The sequence below is a fragment of the Ursus americanus genome, chromosome 1 (genome assembly GCF_024610735.1).
Source record: "Ursus americanus isolate L20-20 chromosome 1, mUrsAme1.1.p, whole genome shotgun sequence".
Taxonomy (NCBI): Eukaryota; Metazoa; Chordata; class Mammalia; order Carnivora; family Ursidae; genus Ursus; species Ursus americanus.
The window spans coordinates 72,945,569-72,963,392 of record NC_142127.1 but is presented as its reverse complement, the minus strand read 5'-3'; the positions used below and the strand labels follow the sequence as shown (position 1 = coordinate 72,963,392).

Genomic DNA, 17,824 nt, shown 5'->3' with positions numbered 1-17,824 from the left:
TTAATTGCTGGTTGACCTCAGAGATTTCCTTTAGGCAATGCCGTCTATAGTTTAGACCAAAAGGACCCTATTGATTTGTAGAGTTTATTCAGAGATGGTTATTTAATACCCATTGCTCCAGTATATGCGGTAAATTTTGCCTTTTCTGTGTCTACCAAATGAGTTGTCTATTTGGCAGTGCTTTTCACAAATATTCCCTTTACCAGCTCTACTTTGAAAATACCTCATTAAATCTGTTCTCTTCTCAGAAATAGAAAGTTAGGAATCTTGAGAGAACACATGATCAAGTGTTTTAATACGATAATAGAATTTTCATACAATTTTTTGTTCAGTCTGGCATTACATTTCCAACAGAGAGCCTAACAAAGCTAACAGTGGTACTTTTAGTAGGGTGGTCATGTAATACCTCAGACACACACTACACCTGACAACACAAACACTCTCTAATGCCACATGCTTGTTGGTCTCCATAAGTGTCAGTGTGATGGCTTCTATTTAGCTTCTAGATTTTCTGTACTTCCATGATTTATTTAGTTTTAGTTGACTATTTTTAACAACAAATTTTAACAAAATCTAAATGAGCTACCAAGGCAGGCAGGAAACAGCAAAGGCAGTTCCTGGCCCTAACTTTAAACCATTTTGCCTTACTTTGGATTGTGTGATATTGGAACTACAGAGATTGAATCAAAGTGGAGACAAAAATATAGACTTTGAATTAATTTTGTTACTTTTCTTTTTTTGTTGGTTCTTCACATGTGGGTTAAGGTTATTGGTGTTTAATATTTGTTTTAGAAAAGACCTATGGTGCTTTCCGTAGCATTTCGTAGATAGGCAGCAGTCTTTCACGTTTCATTCAGTTGGGAGCCATTTTGTCCCAGGCTTTCCTTGTGAAACAGATGATCCACCTTAAAGCGAGTGTATCTAGTTTTTGTATATTCTTTTTTTTAAAGGTTCCCTTTCTTTGTCTTATATGGATTCTGTCATTGTTATTTGCTGTTTTGGTCTTTTGCCTCCAGCAACTTTTTTTTTTTGTCATAGAAACTGCTGTAGGCCTTTTGAGCTCTGTTGAGAGTAGAAATATTTCTACAGACTGGGGAGGGGGAGAGTGAAGCAAACTGATGATTCTGTCAGTTTTTATTCCTGAGAACAGTAATCCCCTAAAGGTATATCTCTGAACATCAGATGATTTGGGGGGAATTAAAGACCTGTGTGAGCCCCTGTATGGTATCGTTAGCCGTGCAAAGTGTATGTGTGAATTTAACACGTCAGTACAAACTGTCATAATTCAACTCTTGCCAGTAATAAGTGTATTTTGTAATGAGCGCCTATGTGAACTCACTACTTCTCCTCCCCTTAGAGCTATTAGATGTGTTCTAAATTTTAAGAAGACTTTTGGTCTGTAGCATATGGCTATTACCAATACAGAAGAATTCTGGAAATTCTAGGATCAACTTTAGGTTTCAACAGCTCACTCAAAGCATAGTACCTGACCCCTGTGCTACATGGCGATGAATGTAACACAGACTCTACCCCTAAGGAGCCATAGATTCACGGAGACACGGGTAGGAGGATAGGTGACTGCACAAAAGACGGACACGTTTGCCCATAACCTGGTGAGCAGGAGGACCCAGAAGGCTTCCAGAAGTAGTGCTGCTCAAGGTCCCTTACAGAACTCCTCATTAGAGGAGCTTTCTGGGTAAAGGAGACAGCAGCAATGAGGGCACAGAGGTCAGAGGGACAAAACAGCCCAGGGGTGGGGCTCCAGCTTTAGAGCACGGCCCAAAAGGCAGGGGTTGAAGAACAAGGACACAGACAGGGACAAAGTCAGGTCTCAGAGCCTTCTGGATGTATGAGAGGCCTTGACCCATCTTAAGGCCACCAAAGGCCTTTGGCAAGATGCTCTTTTGGCCATGGCAGGAGGCCTGTTGGGAGGAAGTTGTAATAATTCAGACAAGAGAGATTATCAAGGACAGAATAACAGTAATGGGGTACATAGGGAGAAGGGAAAATTAATCCAAGAACTGTTTAAAAGCAGTAATCAGCAGCACGTGGGATTGACTAGATGTGGAGTTTCAGATGAGAGGGAGGAGTCAGCAAGAACTCTCAGATCGTGGCTGGAGCAGGTTGGTTGAGGAGGTTTTAGGGCACCAGCTGAGAGCATTAACGATTAATTCCCTGTTAATGTCATTTGTAAGTATGTTTTGTGCTGAGTTTTCAGCTATTAAAGTAGGACCCCTTCCAAGCAAATTCACATTTGAAAATATAAAGACTTGACAGTTCCAGTGTCTGAGGACCTACACAGGGTAAGCACATATGCTTAGAAAAGCCAAGGCGATGTGGCACAGAGACAAAACTGGGCTTGCCTTGTGAATCTGGGTAGATAAGGATGCTGCGTGACTGGCCTCCTGGAAATAGAATGGTTCATCCACAGCTTGGAGACTGGAATCTTTCTTGTGGGAAAAGGAACTGCCCATCTAGTTACTTCACCCCAGGGAATTAGGAACTGAGATTTCTCTTCCCAGTGACCATCCTTGGTACTCTGGGAGCAGATTTATTTTCTTGAGGAACACTGTCTTATTTAAATTAAGAGTGCCTGGTCCTGTCTGCTTTCCACCTCTCACCCCGTGTACTTACCACAGAGTTCAGAAGCAAAGGTTTCCCCATACCTGGTCTGTTAGTAGGATCATTAATGTGGAGGATGCAAAACCAGTGTCCACATAATGAATTAGAAGTGGTTTAGAGTTTAGAAGGGTAGTTTAGAATTAACCTTTGGGGAGTTTTACCTCACTTCATTAATTTTTCCATATTCTTTTTCTCTTGAAAGAAAATAATACCAAGGAAAGCCAGTCTCTGATGAAATTAAATGAAGTTGAAAACTAACGGTTGTGTTCGATAAGCTCTCACTTGACACCTTTTCATTGGTAAGCCACAAGGAATCTTCCCGAGAGATCAGTGGCCTCTACCTCACAGTCTGAGGAGAAAAACCCTCTTTGATCATTTGACTTTGTTTACCCAGTTTGGACTTTAGGGTATAATAAACCATAATATGTCAGTGGTGTGGTAATGCTAGATATTTTGTCTTTTACCAGAATGGTTGATTATAATGCACTGCTTACGATTTGCTTTCTATAAAAGGAATATTTGTACTTTTATGTGTTTGATTCACACAGTACAGTTTTCTCAAGTCCTGTTATTAAGTGGTTACATCCAGAAAGCGAAAAATATGCTGAGGTAGTATTTTATTGGCGAACATCTAATATTTTCACTAACCATAACTGTCAGATTGTTCTGACTTTCGAGTGCCCCAACTGTAAAAATTATACAGAAAATGTGGCCTATCATGGGATTCTGAATAGCCCATGTGAGGCCTCAAGCACATGGATTACCTTCTCTCTTCTTTCTCCCCCTAAGTAAAGAATGGAATCCATACACCCTTTCTCCATAAGTAATTTAAATCCTCTTCTTTAAGGAACTTGGAAAACAACATAACTGCAGTGTCACTAGTTGTGTTAACACATAAATGCCATCACAATTATGGGGATTTTTTTTATCTTAAACTGAGTCTTGGCTGAACTTTATCAGGAAGAGTATCTCTTTTTTATAACAGCAAATTTTGACAAGATTGGGTATATGCTTTTTAAAAATGGTACACAAAGATAGAAAAAGGAAAAATCCCTTTATAACCCACTCAAAATTAACATTTAGGAGAGGAACTTCTCCATAATGTATTCTAATTTTTCCTGACTTCTTTGTCTTCACTTTCATCTCTACATTTGAAACATTAAATAGTATCCTCTGCCATTCTTAGTGTCATTTTTATATTTTAATTAGATGTTCATTCACACGAACATGAATTTGTGTTAAAACTTGCATTTAAACAGAACATATTTTTGTATTGTTCTCCATTTACCAGCTAAATAGCCGTAAGTATGTTTGTTACATGTTAGTCTCAGGGGTATGTGATTTGGGCGTCAGAGCTCAATTTCATATATTCATTTCCTCCTCTGACAAATAAATGCAATGGCAGCCATGGGCATTGTGAGATTAGTTTGTCGTTGTTTTTAAGAAACAAGAAGTCCAAAAGATAGGAAGCACTTTGATGATATCCTAATTATAGGATTTAAATAATTATAGAAATTGGACATATGACTATCAAGTCACATTAGATAATCTGTATGTAAATCAGGGAGAGAAAGTGTTTATTTCAGTGCTTTGGAAGTGGCTTGAATTCACTCTTGAGATTTACCTTAGGAATCATTATGTAAGTCTTCACTGACACGGTCCTTGGCTGGCTACATGATGTCTGCTCTTACAAAATGTATCTGTTCTCTACCTCCATTTAACTTAATATGTTTTCACTTAAAAGGAATCAAAACTCTGCTCTGGTTAAACTTGTTGGATGGTATTTATTTATCGAAAGTAGTTGCTATATACTTTTCTTTTAAGCTTACCTTGTATTTCTGTTAAAAAATCAAGTTTCACATCTCACTGGGTCATGTATTACTGGCATTTGATGAAGTTATTCTCATTTGGGCCACATTTTACTTCACCTGAGACGTATTTAGTTAACTGGATTAACTGTTTAAGAATTCTAATGGATTGTTCTTATTTTGAACCCTTTGCACAGCTTTTTCTCTTGGCCTTCTGCCATTGATGATTCCCAGGTTGGTTCTTTTAATACCGTTTTTGAATTCCTGGCACTCAAGTCATCCTAACCTTTTACCTTTTCATTTAGTTACCCTAGTGTCTTTAAGGTGACTTAAGAGCTTTTCTTTCATTCATGCTGGTGCAAAAGCCACTCTTTTCTTGACTGTACCAATGAGACAAATCACGTGTTCATTTAAAAATCAGAATCCCAGATCTGGTCATGTCCATCTTACTCTTATCTCATTTTAACTCAGATATAAGGTCTCTAAAGACACTTTGATAATACCTGTACCTTAAATCTGGTCTTCAAAAGATAGGCCTTCTCTGTGAATTTTTAGGCTAAGCTTTGTGATTTGAGAAGACATTGTGAAAGGCAGTGGAAATGAATGCTCATGGGGGTCAGGCAAATGAGATTGGGGTGGGTGGGGGGGGGAGATGGTTTCTCCCAGGCAGAAGGACACATGGTCGTGGCCTGGACCATCCTGAAGAGTTTGCTCGTCTTGGATTCTCTCATAGATTATGTCTGTCACATTTGTGGAATGGTTTTGGTCATGTTAGGCCCTAGATGGTCAAATAAATTAATTTAACAGATGGAAGGAAAGGTGTGATTGCCATTAGTTTCCATGTATGTCCATGTTTTACCTTTCTAAGGTTCTGACAGGAGAGGTGATTGTTTTTTATGTGGCCTTGTATCTGTTTGAATGAGATCTAGTCATCTTGAGCCTGCTTAATTTACTGTCAGCTCATCTCCTTATATTGAAAAAGCAGCTCACCCAGCTGCCTCTTCAAGTGTTTGCAGATTCTGGCCACTCTCAATAGTCAGATTAATGACTGCAACATTCTTTTTTTTGCCCTCCAAACCATACCAAAGTTGTTGGTATAGTTGTTCTCAATTTGTTACCAAAGAGGAAATGATATAAGCCAAAGGCTGTTTTAAGAACTATGCTTCCTCCATCCCCTCAGTTTATTTTAACAGATTATTGTGTCACAGTGTTTTTATGCTTTTATCTTTGACCAAAGTGTTTATTTTGAGAAACAATTATTAAACTGCATTAAAAACATACACGATGTTCCAATACCATCTTGGTTACAATATTAAAGGAAACTCAGACTAAGGCTGGATGAAATTGAACACATATTTCCATGTCAGACTTCCTACCATTTTGCTTGTTTGTATCGATTTCTCCTGACATGCTCTTCTTTTATTGAGCACCACTCTTTTTTTAATTTTTTTCTTATTCTCTCTCTCTCTCTCTTTTTTTCTTTTTCTTTTAAACCCCCTTCCTAGAGCTGTATGTGCTAAGAGCAATTGTAGAAGGAGACCAACTTATATTAAACCTGCCTGGAGTCAAAATGTAATCTAACACCTGTAGTCTGCAATTTGTCATCACTTCATGGATACTTGGGTTTTTTTGTTTTATGTTTTTTTTTTTTTTTAATAACAGATTTCCTGAGTTTTGACCTTAGGATACTGTATAACCCAAAAAAAGCAACAAAACTAAACCATGGTTTTTAATAAGTCTTATAATAGTGTCAGGATGTGAAATTACAGCCGTTAAGAGTCAACTCAAGTAACATCATTGGAAGTTAGAAATAGTGCTGAGTTGTATATCTAGGAGAATGTTTTGCCTGTGAAAATGTCTTTGAGGGATAAATTCAAGAGACAAATCCTAATGCACGTGTAATTTCTCCTACACTCATTCTCCAAGACCTTCCTTGGTGACTTGGCACAAGTAAGGATGTGTTTAACTAAAGGGGACATTCTGCATTTTATATTAAATGTTTTGTTTTCATTAGGAGAAAGGGCTATCTGTTGAGTGTGATTCATGTAATAGAAAGTTTTCAAACAGGGGCGCCTGGGTGGCACAGCGGTTAAGCGTCTGCCTTCGGCTCAGGGCGTGGTCCCGGCGTTATGGGATCGAGCCCCACATCAGGCTCTTCCACTATGAGCCTGCTTCTTCCTCTCCCACTCCCCCTGCTTGTGTTCCCTCTCTCACTGGCTGTTTCTATCTCTGTCAAATAAATAAATAAAATCTTTAAAAAAAAAAAAAAAAAGTTTTCAAACTTTTTGGTCTCACTATCCCCTTTCACTCTTGCTGTTGAGGACTCCAGTAATAATGTATCCGTCAATATTTGCCACATTTTTAGAAATTAATTCTGAGAAAGTTTTAAATGTTTATTAATTTAAAAATAATTGTAAATAATGTATGTAAATGTTACATCTTTATGAAAAATAACTGTATTTCCAAAACAAAAAAAATGAGAAGAGTACCATTGTTTTTATATATTTTTTGCAAATATTTTAAATGTCTGGCTTAATGGATGACAACTGGATTCTCATAATCACTTCTGCATTTAATCTGATACAATATGTAGCCTTAATTGTAGTAAAAGAAAATCAAGCCTTACACAGACAAGTGATCAGAAAAGGGAGGAGTATTTTAATTGCCTTTCCAGGTAATTGTGATATTTTTCTTTGTTACTACAGGAGAAACTTGCAAATGGTAGTTTCATAAAAGTTAGCTGCAAAGTGGAATATAAGTCATACTGATAAACTTTCATACTTCACTGGTCTGCCTTGCACTTCGAATGGATCTTTTACCTCTACATAATTTTGTAATATCATGCATTGGTCATTTGGAAAATACTCATTTACTGAGTGATGCAGATCTTCCAAATGCTAACACATTTCATTGTATGATTTATTTATTTGATTAATTTATTTTAAAGATTTATTTATTTGAGAGAGAGAGTACGAGCAGGGGGAAGGGCAGAAGAGGGAGAGAGAGAGAGAGAGAATCTCAAGCAGACTCCCCGCTGAGCACAGAGCCTGACGTGGGACTCGATCTCATCTCGGGATCCTGAGATCTTGACCCAAGCCGAAATCAAGAGACGGATGCTGAACCAACTGAGCCATCCAGGCACCCCCCATTGTATGACGTATTTAAAAATCTTTGTTAAATTACCACCAATATCATCAGGAGAGTCTTTAAGTACTGGGGAGCTGTTAAATGTATAGCAGCAGCTACATGTTTTCCAAAATTTTAAGTTTCGCTTGAAGGGTCAATTTTATCATTGGCAAACATACTGTCAGATTATTTTCTTTGAAGTGGCAGGCTCACTTCATTTTTAAGAGAATACTTTTGTCTGTCTGTTAGTTGTTCTTTCAAGTAAAAGTGAGATTCCATGACGAAGGTGGCTAGATCAGCTCGCAGATCAGATAATCACACAAGCACCCTTTCTCATGCCAACCATCGTCCTGTAGTATTCTACACAAGTTCTTGATGTGCACTGCCTATTTCCTCACAGACTTTTAAAAAGAGGTATACTCAAGGGTTGAGTTTAATGTAATTCATAATATATTACTGCATCGTCAAGGACATGCTTAAACAACAGCGGCATTTTTACCATGCACACGTGGCAGTGAAGAATCCAGCCACTGGCGCGGTTTGGTGCCATTGACTTAATTTATTTTCACAGGCCAGCAGCTTTCCCACCATTGCTTTTGTACCATCGGTACAAATTTCATCATGGCCAAAAAGGCAAATAATGTCTTAGTTTTGCCATGAAAATAGTTTTGCTGTTCTGGACCTCTTGACAGGGAATCAGGATTTCCCCAGGGGTCCATGGACCACATTTTGAGAACCACTGATAAAGTATGTGTTCCTAAAAGGATCCCAGGCTGTGCATAAAGAAGGTGTCACCTTGAACGGGTCTATGACTATGAGATATAATTCCTTGTGGCAGATGCTTAAAAGGCAACTTCTCTGCGTTAGGGGCCATGTTAAAGAACAAAGATGTATGTAGTATAGGAGTGAAAGAAATAGGGAAACTTACTTGTAGACATGCCTATTTGCAGATCTGCAGATCTTTGGAGTGAAAAGGACAAACAGATCTCTGAATTTGTTGCTAATTTTTATAATAAGCATAACTGATAGAAAAATACATGAGGCATTATACCACTGATTCTTAAATCCTCACATTTTTTCATCGTTTTTACTTACAGAAGTCTTACTTATGAGGAGAACTCTGCTAAGTACTTAGCATGCATTATCTCCCTGAGTCCTCATAACCCTAGAAGTAAGATTTTACAGATTAACAAACACTGTGGCTCAGAGAAAGTACTTGTTCAGAATTGCAAGGCTAGTAAGCGGATGTGCTTTTCAGGATAAGGACTGGATTCAAAGCTAAAACTCTGTGACCCCAAAACTCCTGCTCACAGCTTATATACCATGCCATTATATGGGTTATACAATGCCCTGCAATTTTTTTTAAATAAGAAATTATTAAAAAATATATCATATTCGCTTTCAGATACCCAGTAGATGTAAGTTCCTATGAGTGACAGTTTATTTACTTTTTAAACATAGTTTTGCTAAAATGTAATAATAACAAGAAAAGTAATAACAGGTTATAATACCAAACAAGAATAATAACTGGTCTGAAAATAAAGAAGAAAGAATATGGAATTAATCCAGTAGAGCAGAACAAAGACGTACTGACCACTTACTGTGTGCCAGACATACGGTGTGCCAATATGTAGCTCACAGTCCAAGAAGTGAGATCGATAGATAATGGTCACATTAATATTTATGTTAATTAACAATCATTAATGCTACGTTCTTCCCACTGAATTTTGAGCCAAAATTAATTGTCTTAAATGCTGATTTGGGGGAAAAGGGAACATTAGGGGTAGCGCTAGATTGTTGAAACTTAAAGATCTCCCTTACATGATACTTTCTATATAATATATTTTAAAATAGCACCATTCACTCATTTATTTATTTAACAAATTCTAATCGAGTTATGCACAGGGGCTTTTCAATTGTTCCAACCAATTGTTCTCATTGCCTGTTAAATATATTTTCTCAGGACTTTTAGTGGAAGAATGCTTTCCTTTTTTGGATCAACTATTTTACATTCTGTTGTCATAGATGAGATAAATTAAACAAATAAAAATAATTCCAGTATTAATGCAAAACAAATGTGGGAAAAAGTCATCTCGTTTGTGTTCTCATCTCCTACTGATGAGAATCACCAGTTAGGACCTGAAGCTGTGGGTAAAGCTCAGTCCCCTGGGTAAGGCTTGTCACAGAAATGCGATTGCTCCACCCGGGCAACTTTTGTTTCTATCTATTACCACACTGGATCAGCCACCCTCTGCAGTCACCTTTCTAATAATTTCTCATTTTCTCTCTATAAAAAAGACCACAAAGTCGTGGCTTATTGTAAGTAATCCAGTTCACCCCATAATGATACAGTGAATTATATACTTTCCTGAACTTAATCATTCAAGATCTCACTTCCTTCCCTGCAGGCAAAAACCATTATATTTTACACATGGCTCCCAGCTGGTTTTCATTGAGGCCTTCAAAATCTATTTGAACACCGAGAGGTTTAAGAAGAGCTGCTTTATCTTCCTTCGTCCACTTTTGTCATGGTACCATTTTGTCCTTGTGTTTTCAAAATTTTCAGTTTTGAAGGCAGAGAAACAACATGGGCCCATATTATGGTTGCGTTTTGTCACCGTGTAAGGAAGATCGGGATTTTATTTTGAAGTTGATGTCTCTTTTGAATATATTTACAACTTTTATTTCTTCCTCACTATCTTTATGTCCATTTATATATGTGTGTATCATATTTCAGCCCAAAGAGATTTCAGCAAGGAAATAAGGAATTTATTAGACTTTTAACTTTCTATTTGTCTATATCCTATCCATAGCTTATTCATCAACATTTAATTGTTGGTGATAGGACTACTTATTAGAAAGCTTTGTAAATTAATAGATCCAATTATGATAGGCCCTCCATAAATATTGGATAAACCGACACTTTTTTTTTAATCCTTTAACCTAGTGTTGATTGTCCGACATAATTCCTTTCAGACACAATAAGCACCTTTGATGAAGACAGCAGCTATCAGTTAAATGTAAATTAACTGTTCTCTTGAGGATGGAAGTACCAATGCATTCTTCTGGTTGTTGTTACGATAGTGTTGCTACTTGGGATACTCTGTTCAAAGTCCAATAATATATTGGGAGCTGAGTTTTTCTTACTTAGCATGTGACTATATGAACATCTCTCTTCTCTCTACCAGTAGTGGTGGTTTCAAGCCCTACTATATTTCTGGCTAAATCAGATTATGATTGCAGTTCATCGTGAGGGCTTTCCATCACCTTGACAGTAGAATGCCAGGGCCCTCCATACTCTGGCCCTGGCGACCTCACACTTGTCCTTTCTCTCTGGCATAGGGCTGTTCAACATGACTTTCTGTGATGGTGGGAATGTGCTGTCCAATACGGTATTGCACAGTGTGACAATCGAGCACATGAAATGTGGCTCATATGACTGAAGCACTAAGTCTTGTTTTGTTTTGCTCTTAGTTCTAGTTAATCTAACAAAATGTAAATAGCCACAGGTGGCTAGTGGCTGTTGGACTGGGTGGTGTAGCTCTAACGTGCTGCCTTCCTTGATATCAAATATATCAAATATATTCCTCCCTACTGTGCTTTTGCTTACTGTTTCCTTTGCCTGGAATGCTCTTCTTCATGGCTTGTTCCTCACTTCCTTCAGACTCTGCTCAAGTGCTGCCTCCTTAAGGAGCCTTCTTTGAATCACCAGATCTAAAATGACTTCCCCTCCTCCCAGTTCTCCTCCTTTTGCATTACTCAGTTTTTGTTTATAGTATTTATTACTACCTGATATTTCATTTATGGTCTGTCATCTCAAAATCTAGAGACTTGGTTCAATTTTCTTATTAATCTTGCTCATAGAAGGCAGGGAAACATAAATGCTTAAGTGCATGGGATTTAAAATCAGACAGATATATTTTGGAACTCCAGTTCTGCTGCCTCACACAGATTTACCTGTACTCTCTCTGAACTCCAGTGTTCTCATCATAAAATAGGGGTAAAAATATCTCCCTGCAGGATTACTGTGAAAATAAAGAAAATTTAGTAAAATTAATGTATTTTTAGCATTCAGGCCATTGTTCAGCTCATAAACTTTACATGAATGCTACCATCTATGACTACTTCTACTACTACTACCACCACTATTATGTTTGAAACTTCTTAGACATTTTAGTGCTAAGAACACTAATTGTCATACTGAAAAATTGACAAGAGAAGCTATGAAATAAAAGTCTTTGTAGAAATTACCAGGGATGAATCGTTGACTAATTTTAGTTGTGATGGAAGAAAAGTCTAAACCAAAATAGAGCTGGAATGAATGATCGGGCTTCAGTTTGCAAAGGTCAAAAGGGAAGGGATGGATGGCTGTCTTTACAGAAAGATATATTCTGTTACTTGGGAAAATCAAGTGAACAGAGATGGTGGGCATTATGAATAGAAAAGGTCAACTGGACCCATTTTGAAAAAGAGGAAAAATGATGAGGCTGAAAAGTTTGTGGACTTGGGCAGTTTTGTTTTGTTTTGTTTTATGTAAATATCTGAGAAGATGCTCCATTAACCTTAAGAAAAATCCCAGAAAACAATAATCTAGTGTGTGAAGAACTCATTAGAAAAGAACATATATCTCGATTCTTTGGCTTGGTTGATGTAATTGTAAATTTCGTGGTTTAAAAAAGAAAAAAGAAGAAGAAGAAGAAAAAAAACATCAGCCGGGAAATAGATGCCTGAATTGTCAAATGAGCTGAGGAACAGGACGACTTACAGGTCCATCCAACAGGAAGCCATGGCCTGGCCTCTCACTTAAGTTACTAAGGGCACTTGGGTGGGGATGGGAACCAGACTTGATTCATCTAGTTAACCAACAAGGAATTTTGAGTATTTCTGAGAAATTCAAACAGGAAAACTAGAGTTTAGGTAAGTGGGAACTCCGAAACCTATCTCATGAAGAAGAGGCTAGAAGAGTTGGCATTATTTACTCAAGCTGTAAGAAAATGACAAAAAGTTCCTGCCATTTAGATGGGAGCATTTTAAGGCAGGGTTGTACTGCTTGTCCTTTCTCAGAGAGATGGTCTTGTAAGCACTGGGCTCTACTCTTGTTCTTATGCCACTGGAAGGGAGCACTGCACAGTATTAGGAATTCCTTGATTATCATAATAATAAGCCACTACAATTGGTTAGTGAGGAAATCTATGCAGTGTTTTTTTGGGTTTTTTTTCTTTCTTTCTAAAAATTGTCCAGAGACAATAAACATCTTTCTGCCTGGAGTAATTAGAACATTTTGGAGGGAATGAAGCTAGTTGGGACAGAACTTGGGGACTCTTTTTGTCTCAGGTCTTTTGCATATTCTGGTTGAAAGGGAGTTACAGCCCGTGTGGCAGCGTGACTGAAGAAGCTCGGGCAGGCCCATTTGGTGACTCGTAAGGCAGTTTCACTTTAGAGCTGCTCATTTTGTCATTCTCTATGTTGACTGCTCTCTCCTTCTCTGCTTGAAGATGCTCAAAATGTCACTTAAGCTTCTTCCTGTAAATATTGTCATGCCACCCAAGTCACTATAGAATATTGTCTGACCAGAAATAAAACATTTCTCTCGGTAGATCATTTCTATTGTTACTTCTCTGAGAACTATCTCCTCTTCTATGATGGGCAGTGACATTACTGTTGTCCCTTGGAAACCTACTTCCTCACACTGACAGCTCCCTGTGTTTATAATTTCCGATGTAAAGGGTCTTCCCGAGGGGCTGCCTACTGCCAGATTATTCTCGATCCAAACAGCACCTTACTGAGGAACTGTGAGGACTAAGTCAACCAAGCCGTGTCAAGTTGTTAGCGCTGCCTGGTCCAGCATAAGCGTCCAGTAAGCGGCAGCTCTTTCTGTTGTTGTCCCACTGTTTCATGTGTGGCTTCCCTGCTAGCATGTGTTAGTGCTGTGCGAGTCTATGAAAGGAGAGGTGAAGGAGGCCAGTTGGTTGGACCTAGGAGAAGAACAAACCCTATCATGCAGAAAGATTATAGTAACTTCAAAGTCTAGTTCTGGAAAATCTCTTTAAATCTAACCAGTGCAAAATGGAAAACCCCTAAAGAACCAATCTAATTATTTAACTAAATGGAACCATTATGCTGACTTTTACTAGAGAAGGCAAGCATAATTTAGAAAATGGGGCATTTTAATTCTCTTTTGTTTTCCAATTAACGCAATTGCTCTAATAGGAGGTACTCGTGCTTGAGTATATATGTTGTTTGAGTACATATTTCATACATAATTTCAGTGTCTCTCTCTCTTTCTCTTTCTCACCAAAAACCAAAATCCTCACCTGTTGACATAATGGTTCATTTATTACAATGGTCAGGCTGCCCAGATTGTGACCTCAGAGCAAATATCTTCTGCCATCAAAGTGCCCTGAACAGGCCCACAGCGCAACTCTACGTTCCCTTCCGGCTATAATTAGGATGTTGAAGTAACAGAGCTCTCAGTTTTTTGCTGATGCCAGCTTACCACAGCAGACCACATGAATTTACTCTTAAGTTGAAAGTAGTAAAGAAAATGCCAAGAACATTCATTTTAATTGGTCAACATTATATGGACCTTTAGTGCCACTGTTTTATGGTCCTGTGTTTTAGATTTCTTTCTGCCACCAGCCATCAGCTTATTATGATGGAGATTCTTATTCGCATTTGATTATCCTTTTTATTATTATTTTGATTGTTGCATGATTGCTACTTATCGTTTGAAAAGTTTCATCCTCTTCTGCTTGTTGTTACCTTCCATAGGTAACAATTTCATGTGCCCTAATATTTACTAAATTCCATATAAAAGACTGACATTTTCACATTGGTAAGGAATTATTTTCTCATCAGATGGTCCCTGAGACTGGAATAGATGGCGGAATTTTTTTTCCCTTAGATGCTTGCTTTGATGTTGCTGTTTCATAGCCAAAAAAGAAAAATGGGCCATGTGGGTAGCGTGTGGTAGTGGTAGTAATGGTGGTGGGAATGGTGGTATACCATTGATTCTTTAATGTAAATAGGCATGTTTTCTTCTGTACTGATGGGATTGATTTCCCTCCTGGACTCTGGAAAATGTGTAATTTGTTGCTCTAACATGAAAGAGACTGCGTAAAATAGGAGAGAACGGTAAAAAGAGAAATGTATGTTTTTTAAAATGTGAACTCAACTATTCTTAAAGGCTTTGGGAGGACCCAGAAAGTTAGGCACTGATCTGAGTATAGGAAATGTTGTCCTTGTCTGTGGAGTTGACATAATGCTTTTTACTAGTAGCCTTTTAATTACTTACGAGCTATTGCTGCTGGCTTTGTAAGGTGTGAGTAGCCCCTGAGGCTGCTCTGCAGGGTCCGGCAATCCTCCCCCTCGCCATGAAGCCCTCTTAGGCCTGTGACTGGGTGGGAGCGAGTTGCTATGATGGTCTCCTCTGTAGAGCTTTCTCTCTTTGGTCACATTGAAAAGGTTCCTAAATAAATATTAAAATGGGAAATTACTTCATGCAGAGAGACAATGTTGAAGAAGCAATTATGAAGATCAAGAATAAGCTTGCCGAACTAGGGTCAGCTGACAAAACTAAAACAATTTAGTTACGAGTTTGTTGTCCTTTATTCAAGGAAAACAATCCAGGGGTTGGGAGAGTCTGGTACCTCACCAACACTGGAGCACGTTTCTGAAGGATTTGGGGCAAGATCAGGTTTTATTGATCATTAGAAGTGGCAACAGGGCATGGTTGTGTGGGGTTGCATACCTGACCTTATTTAGAGAGATCGAAGAACAGGAAAATAAGTATAGAGCCCAGGGTTGGCTTGGCGTTTGGGGATTGGCCGACCGGAAGTACCATGCTTCCAGTCAAGTGGCGCATTTTCAGGAGCTCGGAAGTTCACTCTGCTGATGTGGCACCACGGGCAAGAGCAGCTCCCACTGGGGTCTAGAAATTTATTTAAACACTAGAGGGTTTTTTTGTTTGGTTTTGTTTTCATTTTTTAATGAGTAGGGAATATGCAGAGATAAAAGAGGAATTTAAGTTAATTACAACAACTAGAAAACCTGAACAATTAAGGATTAAAAAACAGAAATTAGGGAGTGTGTGCAAAACAGAGTATTAATAGTTTATAGTGATATTGAGGTCCATCTATGTGAATATGAAATAGTCATTTAAAATTCTTCATTTAAGAAAAATGTTGTATCTTTAATTTGGAAGTCTTTGTATTTTTTAAAAATATTATTTAAGGATCAATGTCAGGGCTGAAAGAAAATAAACATAAGTTCTTCCTAATTTTTTGAAGTATTGATTTTCTGGCTGAAATACCAACTATTTCTCTGTTACACTCTTAAGGGTAATTATGAGGCTGATGGTGATAATTACTATCATTTATTGAATGTTTGCCCTAAACTTGAGGTGGACAAACTATGGCCCATGGCCAAATCTGATCTGCCACCTGTTTTTATAAATAAAGTTTTATTGGAACATAGCCACGTTCACTTGCTTATGTATAACTTACGGCAGCTTTCACACTACAAAAATAGAGTTGAGTCATTGCAACAGAGACTGCATGGCCCTGCAAAACCTGCAATATTTACTATCTGGCCCTTTACTGAAAAAGTTTGTCAACCTCTGATTTAAGGTAAGCACTATTCTTTGCATACATTATGTTACTTAATTCTTACACCATCTCTAGGAAGTCAGTGTCTTACCCTTCCTTTATAGATAATGAAATTGAGGCTTAAAGATGTTATCGCCTTGTACAGGGACACCCAGTGAAGTGGAAGAGTCTGAATTTGAACCCATGAGGTCTGATTGTAGAGCCTGCACTTTCTCACTGAGTCCAATTTCTTTGCCTTTAGGCTTTAGAGAGGTGGCATATCCTGCTGGTTAACAGCAGGGAAGGCTCTGGAGCCAGATTGTTTGAATGCAAATGACCTTGGGCAACAAATGACTTAACTTCTTTGTGCCTCAGAATATAAATGTCAGCACACTTTACTATTATTAACCTCTTGTTTTGTAAATGAGATTCTAAATCTCCAGAAATTTTTTTAGTTTGCCAAAGACCTGAATTTGCAAATGACCACAGCAGTATACCACAGGTAGATAGACCACACATACTTCAGAGGAATGATGGCTTTTGAAAGGTGAAATCCTGAGTCAAATGTTAAATTTTTTTTTCTTTATTTTAATTATCAGGTCCTTCATAGACAGCAGTCTCAGCCAGCCAAGGAGAGTTCGCCCCCCAGAGAAGAAGCTCCTCCCCCACCTCCTCCGACTGAAGACAGTTGTGCCAAAAAGCCCCGGTCTCGCACAAAGATCTCCCTGGAAGCCCTGGGGATCCTCCAAAGCTTTATTCATGACGTGGGCCTGTACCCTGATCAGGAAGCTATCCACACGCTCTCTGCGCAGCTGGATCTCCCCAAACACACCATCATCAAGTTCTTCCAGAACCAGCGGTATCATGTGAAGCATCACGGGAAGCTCAAGGAACACCTGGGCTCCGCGGTGGACGTGGCAGAGTATAAGGACGAGGAGCTGCTGACGGAGTCCGAGGAGAATGACAGCGAAGAAGGCTCTGAGGAGATGTACAAAGTGGAGGCCGAGGAGGAGAACGCGGAAAAAAGCAAGGCCGCGCCTGCTGAAATTGACCAGAGATAATGTGAACTCCTACCAGGCAAAGCAATACATCGGTCCAAGGATTTTCTGTTTTAATTTCTTTAAAAACATTTTTTTTTGCTTTATTTTATTTTATTTTTGTCTTTTTTTTTTTTTTTTTGGTCTGTTTTGTTTTTCTTACCTTTTTTGACATTTCTTTGTTGCACAGGATACACCTATAGACTGAATAAGTTCAGTATTCCCGAATCAGACATCGCCTTGGCAAAGACACTAAAGTGTTACACTTTTACAACTGACTGGTCATAGTAATTATAATCACAGGAGACTCTGCCTTCATTATCCTTGCACTTATGGAAGAGACATCAGGCAAGTTCCAGGAGGAAAAGATCTACGAAATAAATGAAGGAAGCTACAAGTGTGTGTGTATATGTATATGTATATATCTATATATTTACATATATATATTAAATTGCATGGGACAGAGAACTTTACAATCCGAAAGAATAGACTGTGAAATGAGTTCTTAAAGAAGAGACTTGTTTATGTATTAAAAAAAAAAAAAACCACTTCACAGTGAGTCGCTTTGGCTTTTTGATAAACTGCGGCCTGCTCTCAGGGTGGGGTGACTATTTTTGAATTCCTATTTATTTTCTGTGTTTGTCCC

At 38.3% G+C, this 17,824-nt stretch overlaps 1 protein-coding gene across 3 annotated transcripts in view; it reads left to right on the top strand.

The window, feature by feature from the left end:
- SATB2 (SATB homeobox 2) overlaps window positions 1-17,824 on the top strand; it is a 217,613-nt gene that overhangs the window by 164,332 nt on the left and 35,457 nt on the right. For 2 of the 3 annotated variants that reach the window (XM_045806408.2, XM_045806407.2), the window contains exon 11: window positions 16,741-17,726. The exons of the other annotated variant lie outside the window; for it this stretch is intronic. In XM_045806408.2, coding sequence (XP_045662364.1) covers window positions 16,741-17,202 — 462 coding nt within the window. In that variant the 3' untranslated portion in view covers window positions 17,203-17,726. Of the gene's footprint in view, window positions 1-16,740; window positions 17,727-17,824 lie in introns of those variants that run through there. 3 annotated transcript variants of the gene reach the window in all.